The sequence below is a fragment of the Watersipora subatra genome, chromosome 10 (genome assembly GCF_963576615.1).
Source record: "Watersipora subatra chromosome 10, tzWatSuba1.1, whole genome shotgun sequence".
Taxonomy (NCBI): Eukaryota; Metazoa; Bryozoa; class Gymnolaemata; order Cheilostomatida; family Watersiporidae; genus Watersipora; species Watersipora subatra.
Window position 1 is genome coordinate 52,093,639 of NC_088717.1, and position 13,652 is coordinate 52,107,290.

At 35.0% G+C, this 13,652-nt stretch overlaps 1 protein-coding gene across 1 annotated transcript in view; it reads right to left on the reverse strand.

Moving 5' to 3' along the window:
• LOC137407192 (neurobeachin-like protein 1) overlaps positions 1 to 13,406 on the reverse strand; it is an 80,692-nt gene extending 67,286 nt beyond the window's left edge. The window contains exons 1-7 of the mRNA XM_068093794.1: positions 13,296 to 13,406; positions 3,205 to 3,410; positions 2,225 to 2,291; positions 1,410 to 1,504; positions 1,244 to 1,296; positions 614 to 714; positions 2 to 190 (exon numbers count right to left, since the gene is read on the reverse strand). Coding sequence (XP_067949895.1) covers positions 2 to 190; positions 614 to 714; positions 1,244 to 1,296; positions 1,410 to 1,504; positions 2,225 to 2,291; positions 3,205 to 3,410; positions 13,296 to 13,376 — 792 coding nt within the window. The 5' untranslated portion in view covers positions 13,377 to 13,406. The remainder of the gene's footprint in view (position 1; positions 191 to 613; positions 715 to 1,243; positions 1,297 to 1,409; positions 1,505 to 2,224; positions 2,292 to 3,204; positions 3,411 to 13,295) is intronic.
• Between the last annotated feature and the right edge of the window lie 246 nt (positions 13,407 to 13,652).

The following is a 13,652-nucleotide window of genomic DNA, read 5'->3' on the forward strand; positions in this document are numbered from 1 at the left end:
CCATTAAAATGACAAGAGAGAGTAGTCCTTGGTCTGGCTGAAGACGTCGAAAAAATGTTAACAAGCCATTATAGCGAGTGCCTTCTGTGACGCCCTGATGAGCTATCTCTGATTTGTTCATGCACGTTTGTAGACAGCGTACAATTTCATTGTTTAGATGTCCTACACCAGCGACTATACTCTCTGTTGCCTGAAAGTACAGAGTACAAAGCAACGGCTGTAGCAAAGGTTCATCCATTAAGCTCTCACCACAGGGTAGCTCTATGCAAAAGTTCATCCAATTATTAAGCTCTCACCACAGGGTAGCTCTATTTAGCTTGTGCGATCACATTTTTTGCCTATCAGTCATCTATCAGATGACAGCCTGATGACAGATAATCTATCTGTTGCAGCTTAATGTATGTGCACGCTTAGACTACTCTAGTTGTTGTTTGATATCTGCTTACTGATTTAATAGATGCAGTTTAGAAATCCCGACAATCGATCAGTCTCATTTAAACCCTCTTACAGAAAGGGCTGTATACAATTGAAGCGGGTGGTCTTACTCTTGTGTCACTCATGGTCTTATTCAATTTCACAAAAAATGTGAAGAATTTAATCTCCAAGTACAAACCGGTTTAGAAGAACTTCGGTGTAGCAGGTGAACTATGAATGAAAAGCAAGACAAGACATTTTTCCCAAGGTCATCCTCAAATTGGCTGTCTTTAAGGTTATCTACAATACAGTTCATGAATACAACAACACCAAACAGCAGTCTCTGTAATAAAGTAATCTTTAATCTTGGATCTTTTTTTTGTTGTTAATCTTAAAAAATGGCTTTTGAACTTAAAGCTTGATGTCAAGTTTATGAATTTTATAGTATACCTTAAATAAAAACATTCTTGTTTTTATTTAAGATACACCACAAACCCATATACCTGGTTTTATTATATATGTCTTAATAGTTGAACATTACATTAAAAACACCTGGAACACTTTCATTAGGCATACTTAAATTATAAAAAATTGTTCTGATCTATGAAAGTATAATAAATACAATATGTGAAACAATGTCTTCATGGTAAACATACATCGCACATGGGGGCTAGCCAGACTTCTGACATACACAGTTTTTAATTAGTTTGGCTAGACTAGGATTTAGCACATGTCACAATACTACACATTTTTAGTAGAGCTGCAGCATATCTTATTGTTATATAGGGCCTATATGTTTTACTAAAAATAATAATAAAAACGATCTTACCAGATATGAAGGCGATGACATGTTTCGTTATACATTCAGCTGCAAATGATGAACTGCAACATAAAATAAAAAGGATTTCAGAGATTTTCTCTACTTACTTGTACGTAGTTATGTCTGAATTCATTATTAAAATTCATTAAAAGAGATGAGACTTATGTGTTCTTACTTGGCTTCCGACTTGGTGTAGAATGGTCTGTTTATATCAAGCAATCTTTTCAGAAACACGACAAACTCCGCTCTTATAATTTGTGTAATCACTTTCTACAAAATAAAATTGTGCTCAAATGCTTTAAGGTAAGGCCACGCGTATCGTGTAATTTTGACTAATCTTGGAAATTCCATTCGTACGAAATTTCTGACCTGCCACTTGGAGTTTCCCCACCACGAATTTGCACGAAACTAGCTTTCAACTAGCCAATCAGAACGCGATGATAAATTAAAGCTGATTCCGTTTCAATCATTTGCTTCAGTACAAACATGCGCCAAAGAAAACGACCTTCAACATTCAACTAACCTTTTCAACCGACCAATCAAACAACGATTCGTAGGAATTTCTGACGTTTCGTCCAATTCAGGATTCGTTCATCGTGTGCAACCAACAATGGACGAATTCGTCCAAATGTCAATTCGTACGAATCGTTTCGTCCAAATTTTGCCGATTTCGTGAGAATTTTGTCTCGTGTGGCCTTACCTTTAGCCTGTAAGATGTATACTCATAAAAACTTTCTTTTTACTACAATCAAGTAATTCAAAAGACTTGTTAACTTAAAGATATGCCCCGATCAGAGTGAATATTATTTGAATACCAAAAATGCAGAATCAGCCATATTCTCTTATTTAACTTTCATGCTAACTTCATGGTCAAAAATATTTAATTTGCAACATCATAAATTTCAAGAAGAGTTTTACTGTTTCTCTTATACTGTTTGCTTTATAAACTGGTGATAACCTAGAATGTATTTAAATTATTTCTGAAATTACCTTCTTGCTGAAGAAAATGCACAATTCTCTGATTTCAGGAAACACCAAACTCAGGTTCTCATCATTTCTGCAAAAAAACATGTTAAATCTACATGCTGTTTAGTCTACAAAATGTGCCAGTAGCCTGTAAAAATATTAAACTTCTGCAAACCATATATTAAGTAAGTGTTGATGAAAAACTAACTTTTAATTTCACTGTGTAAAATCTGAAATTTTATAACAGTAAATATTAGAAAAAACATGAGAGCATATGAAAAATATACATGTACGTAGTAACAATTACTTACCTATGCTGTATTTTATTCTTACACCCTTACATTAGTTGTAAAATATTGTACAACTAACTAATGCACCTATAAAAACTGTACTACGCATAAATATACAACTATACGATTCAGCAGCTCAACTACGTACGCATGTAAATGTAGTGGTTACCGCACATGGTTGTGAGCTTTTCTGTTACCAGCTAAGGATTGGTCAGATTGCATCAGAAAAAATTGTGTAAAGAACTCATCAATACGCATTTTGCAATCTGTTTCCCTAAGCGGCTAATTTCAAATAGTCGGGTAACCGAAACATATTTAATAACTTGCATACCTCGATTTACCCTTTTGAAATTGTTTTTTTGCTGTTGTTGTAAGAAACAATATAAAAAAGACAGAAAGAAAAGAGACGCATAATGCTGCTATTTGAATGCAATAGCCGATATCAACTATAACAACGATAGCAATTAGTGACCCCATTTTGGCACTTGCTATCGTTTTGGGCGTTTGAGTCCAGATCAAGTTGTTTTTATTTTAGTCTTGAAAAACCTGGCAGTAAGATCACCTCAAAAATAAAACAACAGCAAGTAATAGAAAATTGTCAAAAAATTCTGATAAAATTTACTAAATCTTTATGGAAGTTCATATCTACCTGCCTGCTTTCAAGTGGCACATAGAAACACAACATTGACTGTTAAAGCTTGGAGTGCAGCTTACCTGGCCAAGGTAGAAAGACATTTCGTGAGATTAAGCACCCTTCTGCTATGGCTTTCTTGCAACCCACTGTGTCTGCATCTTTTGAAAATTAACAACCGTTTAACTATCTCTTTTGGAAATTCTTTGAGGTCAGACAACTCCAAGTGTTCTAAATGCGGTTCCAAGAAGTGCTGCACAATTGCATCAAAATTTGTATCATTCTTTTCCTAAAACAATTAATTAATGGGTTACATTTACAGATATGATAACTGATAAGGGTGACCAATATTATTACTCGCCAGCACAAAGAAGTACAAAAGTAAAGTATTGTCTGTTTTGATTAAAACTTTTACTTGCTTAGGATCATTCTATTTTGCAAAAAAGAGAAACCTGCTGTCTCACCGTGGTATACTCTTACTATGTGTGGCATGATTGCTGTAGAACGCAGAGAGCATAGGTTTTTTGCTTTGTAAGAGTAATGTTGGCACTGAGCACATGTTACCATGCTAAAGTTTTAGACTAACTCATAATAACAAACCTCTTTAATGTGTATAATTTAATTTTATGTTATACATATATTACATAATAAAATAATGTAATGCTTTATTTTTTATATATATAAAATCTTCACTATTACTATAATGAAGGCCATCTCTGTTCATCTGTGTGAAAACACACTTACAAATTATGAAAAAAACATTGCTTGCAACAAGATTTGAACTTTGAGTTTGGTAGCTCGACACTCTATCACCTACACCACTCAACTTGTTTTGTGCAATTTGAAATATTTATGCTGTTAGTTATACAGTCGAAGACCTCTAACAAGACACGGGACTACAGGGATGCAAGTCGTATATGATTTTATAATGTTTATTATATAATATATACAGTTTTATAGTGCATCATGTAAATCACTTTTTCATAATCGTTTTATTTTTTTTCAACTATTTGACCTGCAAGAAATATTTTCCTAATGATATGAAGTTTAAAAGTTGTTGGATAAAGTTTGAAAACCTTTACAGTTTTTATTTTTTCTCTTAATTTATTTCAATTACACAAAACATTTTTCTCATAATATGTAGTTTGAAAGTTAGAATGGTAAATGTTATATGTTAAATACCAATCAATTTTTTGACCAAAGCCTTTTTTATTACCAGGCAACGCCGGTTAGCACAAATAGTTTTATATATAATACATGTATATACAGTTTTATAGTACACTATATAGTGTTATAATATAGAAAATAAGCAAGTAGCATGTGCAACAAACATAATATTCTGCTTGATTAATCAATACCAAAGCATGTTTGTGTGTTCAGAAGGAAGAATTGAAACAAGTACAACTTTAATATGTCATAAATCTCTTTATGTAAAACTTATGAAACCAGCAATAGACTTAGGCAAATATGTATATGTATGATTGCATGAGTACATCCTTTCATATGAACAATCATAGATTTCATGCTATGAACACATGTAGTAGTTAAGGACCCTATCGCTAATAGACCTTTTTTAAATAGTTGCACATGTTAGCTGTAAAATTTTCATGAATGCATATCACTAATTTAATCATTCTTAAACAGCTGCGTTTTACAGCAGCAGAAAGTTTCATAATGCAATTGGTGCAACTAAAGTAAGTTGATTAATGTGACACAACTACAAGGTTTGGACACACAGTTGCTTTACCAGCGCATTAATCAAAGCTAAGGGCTAGCAGTTACAGTACAGCCTCTCACTAGCACCCAAGTTATTTTTGTAGCTGAAGGCTGTCATGTGTAAAGTGGTCACAGATTGTTAGTTAATCTAGTTAGCTTGCAACTAAGAGGGAACAAAATAAACTGTTGCTACATGAGAAAAGCAAAAGTAAGCGCATTTGTCATTTAGCCGAATGTTTAAAAAATGGATGTATGAAAAGCTATCCATGGAGTGGAATACAAACATGAGCACAGTGTACACACTGTATCTCAGTTTCTGTGAGTCTTATTTTCAGCATAGCATAAACATTCTACGTTTCTCTACATAAGAGAAAATGTCTGTGTATGCCTACACAACCTTCGTATTGTATAGGATTCTAAACAGCTTTACAGAATTAACTGGAAAGAATGCATTGAATGATAGTGGGTTAGTACAAGTTACAGCAGAACACAATTTTGCCTACTCATCACATACCAATGGTAGTAGCTATATGAGCAAGTGCTATGCATAGTTACGTTAACCAGTACCAAATATTTACCGACTACAGCAGATCATCAGCTTACAAAATATTATGTTACCATAGTTACCGCTATTGCAAAACTATTTGACCTAGAATGCTAACACAAGGAACTTCATAAATTTACTAGTTTGCTTCACTTTTAAATCAGCTTGCAAGTAGTAACCCTGAGGTCACAAGTAGTAACCCTAAGGTCACAAGGCAGGATCGATATATCAATAAAATCATGGCAATCAATCCAAAAGGATTTCTAGGTTCTGTAATTTGGATTTGAATGGCTGAGTGAATAAATGAAGAAGCACTGCACCTAAATTAGCTATCGCAAAAATAGCCTTAGAATATGAGACCGTGTAAAAGATATTTGCAGCTGTCTATTCAAGAAATTACAACAGATACAAAATATAAAATGAAAATTTGATGTAAGAAACTGTTTAATAAAGGTTTCTATGGCTGCTGCCAGACAGGAGTAACGGATGTTGTCATGACTGCTTACCGTCATGGGATTATCAGCAAAACTAATGCTAGCTGAAGGTGATATTCTGTCAAGAACTGCGGTAAAAGCTGATAGAGGTAAAAGCTGATAGAGGTAAAAGCTGATAGAGGTAAAAGCTGATAGAGGTAAAAGCTGAGGAAGTAAAAGCTGAGGAGGTAAAAGCTGATAGAGGTAAAAGCTGAGGAGGTAAAAGCTGATGCTCAATAGAGTTCAACAAAAATAATTATAGAGGGTGATATCCACAAAAAGTAAGCTTTTATGTTAATCAAAGTTGGTATGGGTATATTGGCATAAAGTTAGATCTGTCTAAATGTACATTATCTAAAAATCAGTAATATATTGTAAACTAATATTCATTAAAAGAAAAGGTATGCGCATTTCAAAGCAGCCTATTGTTTTAACCGTTAAAAAGCTTCTCGTATAAAAAATGGGGCAACTATTGTGCAGTTAATCTATCAAATATTACAATTTAAGAAGATTTGCACAAAACTTGATAAAACAGAAAATAACTAGTGAACCTATTCTGAAAATTGTAGTAGCTACCCTGAAAGTTGTCAATAGAATGTTTAGATGACAATTGATGGATGAAATGGTGATACCATGATATATTCCTTTAGGAATTCAGGTTTGCCATTTATTATTCTACAGACTTGCGTAGTTGGCACTAGAATGATTAACTGTAACGCCAACTATAGTCTTAAGTATTATTATAAGCTTTCGTGTCTCATAACAGTCTAGGTAAAGTTGCTCAGAGAGAAACAACACATTTGATTCATACGGCAATGTGCATAAAAAAGCAAATATCAAAAGATACTTCTGAAACCATTCTACCAACTAGATGTCACAGTTTTATTAAAGATTTTCAATTAATCAATTACGATGCAATCAAACACTGAATGTTGAGAATTTACCTACAAGAGAAAACATTGGCTATGTGAGCACTCGGAAGAAAACATGAAAGTTTTGCAGCTCTTACTCATTTCCTAATTAGAGTTTTAATGTAGATGCAAAATCCTTTCAATAGCAAGCTTACAGTAGTAACAGCTTTGGTTGTACCTGTTTTGGAACATGTAAGAATGCCTGTTTATTGTTTGTAAAGTATTTAGTTGTGTTTGGTAACAGTGAAAAACCAACTCTTTGTTACAAATAGATTGTCCATATGATGACGTGGATGATCTAGGCAAGTTAAACAGTAACAGCTTACCATCAATCAAGCCTGTTAACGTAAAATTGATGACGTTGTCTTCTCTAGTAACTGTCGACAAAAATTACTCTAATATATATTTTAAAATTGATGCGTTATTTTAAGCTAATTTGTGTTAGTTCTTGTACACTATTTACACAAAAATATGTTTGACATTGGATTTCTGTCCTAATTCTAACTAATGTAGATATTAGAATCTTGACCAATATTTGTTGTTTGGTAACTTGGTAGATGATGTGAGTGGCAGAAAGGCTAGAGATTGCTATGTGAAATTAAAAGCTCGCTCATCAAATGCATGCAGTCTCACATGTTGAAAATTTTGATGGAATAATAGAGTGTGGAAGAAAGGCCATAGATTAAAACTCAATGATGTAAACGGTGATGGTCTAATGGATTTAGGCTTGAGTGAAGATTGCATCAAAAGGGGATTCCATGACAAATTATGAGTTAGATGTAGTCAAGTGTTTTGAGCGAACTCCAGCCTTACTAATGGCTCTGTGTAATAGCAGAAAGCTGAGACCAACTGTGGCATGGCCTGGACTGTGGCACGGCCTGGACTGTGGCACGGCCTGAACTGTGGCACGGCCTGGACTGTGGCACAGCCTGGACTGTGGCAGGGCCTAGACTGTGGCACGGCCTGGACTGTGGCACGGCCTGGACTATGGCACGGCCTGGACTGTGGCACGGCCTGGACTGTGGCACGGCCTGGACTGTGGCACGGCCTGGATTGTGGCACGGCCTGGATTGTGGCACGGCCTGGATTGTGGCACGGCCTGGACTTTGGCACGACTGACTCGGTCGACTGCCGAGTCAGATCGACATCACAACCGGACCGAGTCTCATTTCAGCAGAGAACTCGGCTCTCGATGAGCCAGCTCACTATGCCAAGTTTAATAAACATCAAGAACTTGAAAACTCAGAGGAACTCACCAGAAAGAACTCAACAAGAGACTAAGTGTTTGATAGGTCAGCTTGGCATGCCGAACTCGGTAAACGAAGAACCAGTCACCCAAGCTTAAGAAAGAGGGTGGAGCCTACATGCCTAAACAGCCATATAAGTAGCCCGAAGAGAAGAGCCAAGCAGAGATAGCAACAATCTCTCTACATGTAGCTTCCTTTATGCACACACATTGACTGGATATCTATATCTGAGTGTGTTCGAGCTATCCGAGGTCGAGTTATCCATGTTTGACTGTATATATATATATATATATATATATATATATATATATATATATATATATATATATATATATATTTGAATTGATATATATTGAATATATATTTGAATATATGTATCTGAATTTCAATCGGCTGCTCTTACAATGGACCTACGCCCTGATGATGAGGAAATTGACTGGCACACGAAACCTCTTCATGGTGCTTACCACCAACAAATATCTAAGGTTGGCGATCTTCACCAGACATATATGTGGCTGAACAAAGGAAACCTAACGGCCAATACAGAGTCCCTAATCATGGCAGCCCAGGAGCAAGTGCTCCCAACAAGGCAACTCCAAATGAAAATCTATCACACTAGAGACGATCCTAGGTGCAGGCTGTGCAAAGATGCACCTGAGACCATCCAACACATCGTCAGTGGATGCAAGCAGCTAGCAGGGAACGCATACACTGAGCGACATAATCATGTCGCAGGTGTTGTGTATAGAAGTCTATGTGATGAGTATGGCCTTAATAAACCACAACACTGGTGGGAAGCTCCTGGTAAAGTCAATGAAAATGACCGCGCTAAGATCCTCTGGGACTTCTACATCCAAACTGAAAAGCATGTCCTAGCAAACCAACCAGATATAGTGGTGGTAGACAAGGAGAACAAGAGAGCTACTATAATAGATATAGCAATACCCAATGACTACAATATAGCCAGCAAAGAAAAAAAAAGGTAGAGAAATATCTCCCTCTTGGAGAAGAAATTGAAAAATACTGGAATGTAAGAACAACTGTAATTCCAGTAGTCATTGGGCCACTAGGCGCAATAGCACCAGCGCATAAAATGTGGCTTGCCCAAATACCAACAACAATCAACTCAGGTGAGTTGCAGAAAAGTGCGCTATTGGGAACAGCTAAGATCTTGAGGCGAGTGCTCAAACTCCCAGGTTTCTGGTAGGAGACCCGAGTTAGAGCAGAATTTACCACCCATACGGGGTATTCGGGGTGAGGAAGAAATTTTTTTTTTTTTGATATATATATCAGTCAAACATGAATAACTCGCCCTCGGATAGCTCAAACACATGGTTTACTCGAATGGTTTCTTTGGTCCGTTCCCAAGTAATGATAAATTGCTTTAGATAACTCAACCTCAACTCTGTTAACTCGAACAGTTTTTGGCCCAACGGCCACCGAGACGATTTTTATCGTTTTAGAAAATAACTTTATTACAAGTCATAGAGGTAAACCTCAACTTTTCGTAACTCATAAGCGTCGTTATTATCACCATCGGCAAAATATTTTTGTCAACGACTTTTCTAAGGGTTTGCTGAAATTTGATTTTTATCAAACATCCGCTTAGCAATCATCTTTCAGAAGCATGGAAAAGTGAGGTGACCTTCGCATGAACTTCAAAAAAAATCAGCAAAATTGATCTTGGTTAAAACGCTCAAAAGAAAAATATGTCTTTCCTTCTGAGCATTTCAACCACAATCAAGCTTAGCTAATTTTAATCTAAAAAACGTCCTGGCAATAACATAACCTCAAACAACAAACCAATCTCAAGTGAGATAAAAATCTCCTATACTATTTGATAAAAAAGTTTTAAACTTTACATTAGAAGCATTTAATTTGAAACAAGCCATTTATGCTTTTGATTTATATTATAGTTTGTATATGTACATGTATCTACTAATAAATAAATAAATACATGGACTTGTGAGAGTGCTCTAATAACTTGAACGCTCTGATAACTCGAACACTTTCGCTCGGTCCCGTGAAGTTCAAGTTATCCATGTTTGTATATATATATGTATATATATATGTATATATATATATGTATATATATATATATGTATGCATGTATATAAAATATGTCAAAGTGGAGCTTAACTCTATAAGTTGAACATTTTATTACTAATAGTTTCATGTGGTACAATAAGTATCACACTCCTCAGCTACAATGTCTAAAATGAATTTCATACACCAGTAATATGCTGTTATACAGAGTTAGATAAGCTGATGATGGGGGTATAAAAGCCAAAAGCAAAATAGTTAAGTGATACAATTGCGTAGCAAGAACTTATATAAATATCCACCTGTACAAAAATATTTATTACCTAAATACAGGCAGTGATACACACAGTGTATTTATTCTTAGGAAGAGTGAAGGGAACCGGCAGTTTCGTTTACACTGTAATAATTTCTCTCAGTTTTCTAACCTAGTACTTGTTCTCTCTACAGCAAGTACAACTTGCTGTAGAAAGATTAGGTACAATTTGACGTGGATATTAAGTGCAACTTGTTGTAGAGAATTTAAGTACAAATTGCTGTAGAGAGATTAAGTACAAATTGCTGTAGAGAGATTAAGTACAACATGTTGTTCAGAGACTAAAACAACTTGTTGTTGGAGATTGAAAGAGTTGTAAGCTGATCTGCCTATTTAGTTTGTGCATAAATTTTATCACACTTAGCATTAGTAAACAAGTTTTGCAAAGCAGGTGGCAGGTAAGCACTACATATTTGATTTGGCAACATAAATTAGAATTAATGACTACAAATTAAAATAATGCTTTTCAGAATAGACCAGCAATGTAATTTCAAATGAATGATTTGTCTCCTCGATATTTTAGCCATGTAGGAATATTATGAGGTTTTTTATTGCTTTACTTAAAGAAGAATTTAGAAGCATTACTTCTGTTTCCTGTTTGTGTGTACACAGCGGTATTATTTCATGTAGCTGATGCCATTTTTCAAGCACTAGGAAAACAATCCTAAATTACAGTACTTGTACAAAGGTACGCAAATCAGCCCAGGCTATCACAAAGACCTCTCTTACAACTTATAATATTTGCATAAATATTTATCAGTCTTGTCTTTTGTTGTTTATTACAGAAAAAACACATTTCATGAAAGATTGCCAAAAGTCAGTATTTTTAGCATCAACTAGTGTTTTCAGCTGTTAAGCAAACAGCTTGTCAATGTAACACAGGTGCTGTTACAAAACTCTGTTATGGTTCCATTTATTGTAGTGCTATTTTGTAGCAGGTGTGGCCTAGTGGTCTGAAAAACCTGACCTGCAAACAACAGGTCAGGATTCAGTTCCTAAAAAAAGCCATAGGTGAAGAAAGGCTGATAACCAACATTAAATTACTTTTCTCAACCGGGTATGTCGTTGGCCCTTGAAGTTTTTTTGCCCTAAACTCAGACATGTCCAGCAAGGATCGCAACTGTTGCTTGTGCAACAATGTTTTAAAAGCACACACCAACAGCCTCTTCTTACAGTAGTGTAAGCAGACATAACACACAATGTCTGAGGGATCATGCATGTGCACACACAGTGTTATAGTGCAGTGAGTTGTGGTAGCAATGACTGCTAATATTTCCGGGTGTTGCAACATCCCTTGGTAATATCACTAGTCGCTGCAGTAGTACCACTTAATGTATTCAGTTGATATAAAACAGTTAGTGAATTTGGCTACTTGTATCACATCTGGTTCTCATTTAAAGCAGGTGGTGGCAGAGTCTACCAGGTAAGAAGCTTTGTTTTGCCTAGACGACCAACTCTAATCTAATGCAAACTTTGGACAGTTTTTACAAAGTCAAACAGTAGTTATGTACTATTTTGTGAAACATTTGACTAGTGAGCTCCACCATTTTTATACACATTCAACAAAACAGTGAAGTAGTGCCCTATGCATGTTTTGAAGGTAAAACTCAACTTGTGCATAGCGTTCTCTTTAAAAGTAGCCAATCACACTTTAGATAGCGTGTTATGTTCTCTTTATAGATGCTCATCAAAGTATTGAACTGTAATCTTTGAAGCAATTTCTCCAATACATTAAACTAGCCTGCTAATTTTCTTAAAAGGAGTCAGCAAGAAATTAAACTAATCTAATGCAACTTTTTAAGATCAACCCAACAGGAACTTAAGGGTCTATGAAACACCTCAACAACAATGTTTTTCTTTTATAGTAGTTACATGTAGCGAATACGTATGTGCTCATAAAACTTGCTCATTCACATGCAAAAATTTAATACCATTAAACAAAGATAATAAACAGATATAATTATATCTGTTTATTATCTTACCAAAAACAAAGATAAACATTACTCCTTAGCTTTGTGTTACGTTACATATTTTTGAGAAGGTTTAAATATAAGTCATCTGCTAGTTGGATAAATTCTGTGTTAGCGATTTATCCAGCTTGTATCTTATATGCATGCCACAAGAAGAGCAGAGAGGCCTAAACCAGCAAGTGCTAATTACAATTAGCAAATGCTAATTACAAATAGCAATTGCTAATTAAAAATAGCACTTGCAAATTACAAATAGCAATTGCTAATTAAAAACAGCAATTGCTAATTACAAACAGCAATTGCTAATTACAAATAGCAATTGCTAATTACAAATAGCAATTGCTAATTACAAATAGCAATTGCTAATTAAAAATATCAATTGCTAATTACAATTAGCAATTGCTAACTACAAATAGCTATTGCTAATTACACATAGCAATTGGTAATTGAAAAAAGCAATTGCTAATTACAATTAGCAAATGCTAATTACAAATAGCAATTGCTAATTACAAATAGCAATTGCTAATTAAAAATAGCACTTGCAAATTACAAATAGCAATTGCTAATTACAAATAGCAATTAAAATAGTCAATCAGCTACAAACTCAGGGTAGATACATTTAATTGATAGATCAACATCAATTCATAAGTGTACAAGAATTTCAAGCATGAAGGAGGGTGATGTCACGCTCGCGTGAATCATACATGTACATAGGTATATTAATGCACATTTTCAGGTTACACTCACTAGGTGTCTTAATGTAATCAAAGAGCGGAAAATCTGTTTCACTCAGTTTTCAACATTTCCAAATACTTACTCTAAAAAGAATGCTAAAAGCTCTCTGTCATTACTGTGGCCATGATTGTAGCTTGAATAAGTCTCGTCATGCTTGTATAAAAAGATGAGGCAATGTTTTTCCTACTTCAACTTTTGTTGTATATTCAGGTAGTTACTCACATTTGTATAAACCTGCCATAGTAACTCGAGATGGATTTGTCTATCTGCTCCGGTCTGGATTTGTCTATCTGCTCCGGCCATAATGGTTCGTTTCACCAAGGAATAGTTGCATTTTTCTAGCAGCCAAAAGGGCAATGTCTGAAAACAAGAAGTAGATTGTTTGTAGTCAAGTTGATAACATAAGGAAATGTTAGTAAATGAGTTTTGTATTACTAAGCTAATGTAAAAATGATATTTCTGTTAAACTCACCCAATTAGAAACAAAGCTTCAAATCAGTCAAATGGGAGTTGTCACAAACTGACTGCCCTTGTTTTTAGGTTTGAAGTTGGGGAAAAAGCCGTATGTATAAAAGAGTA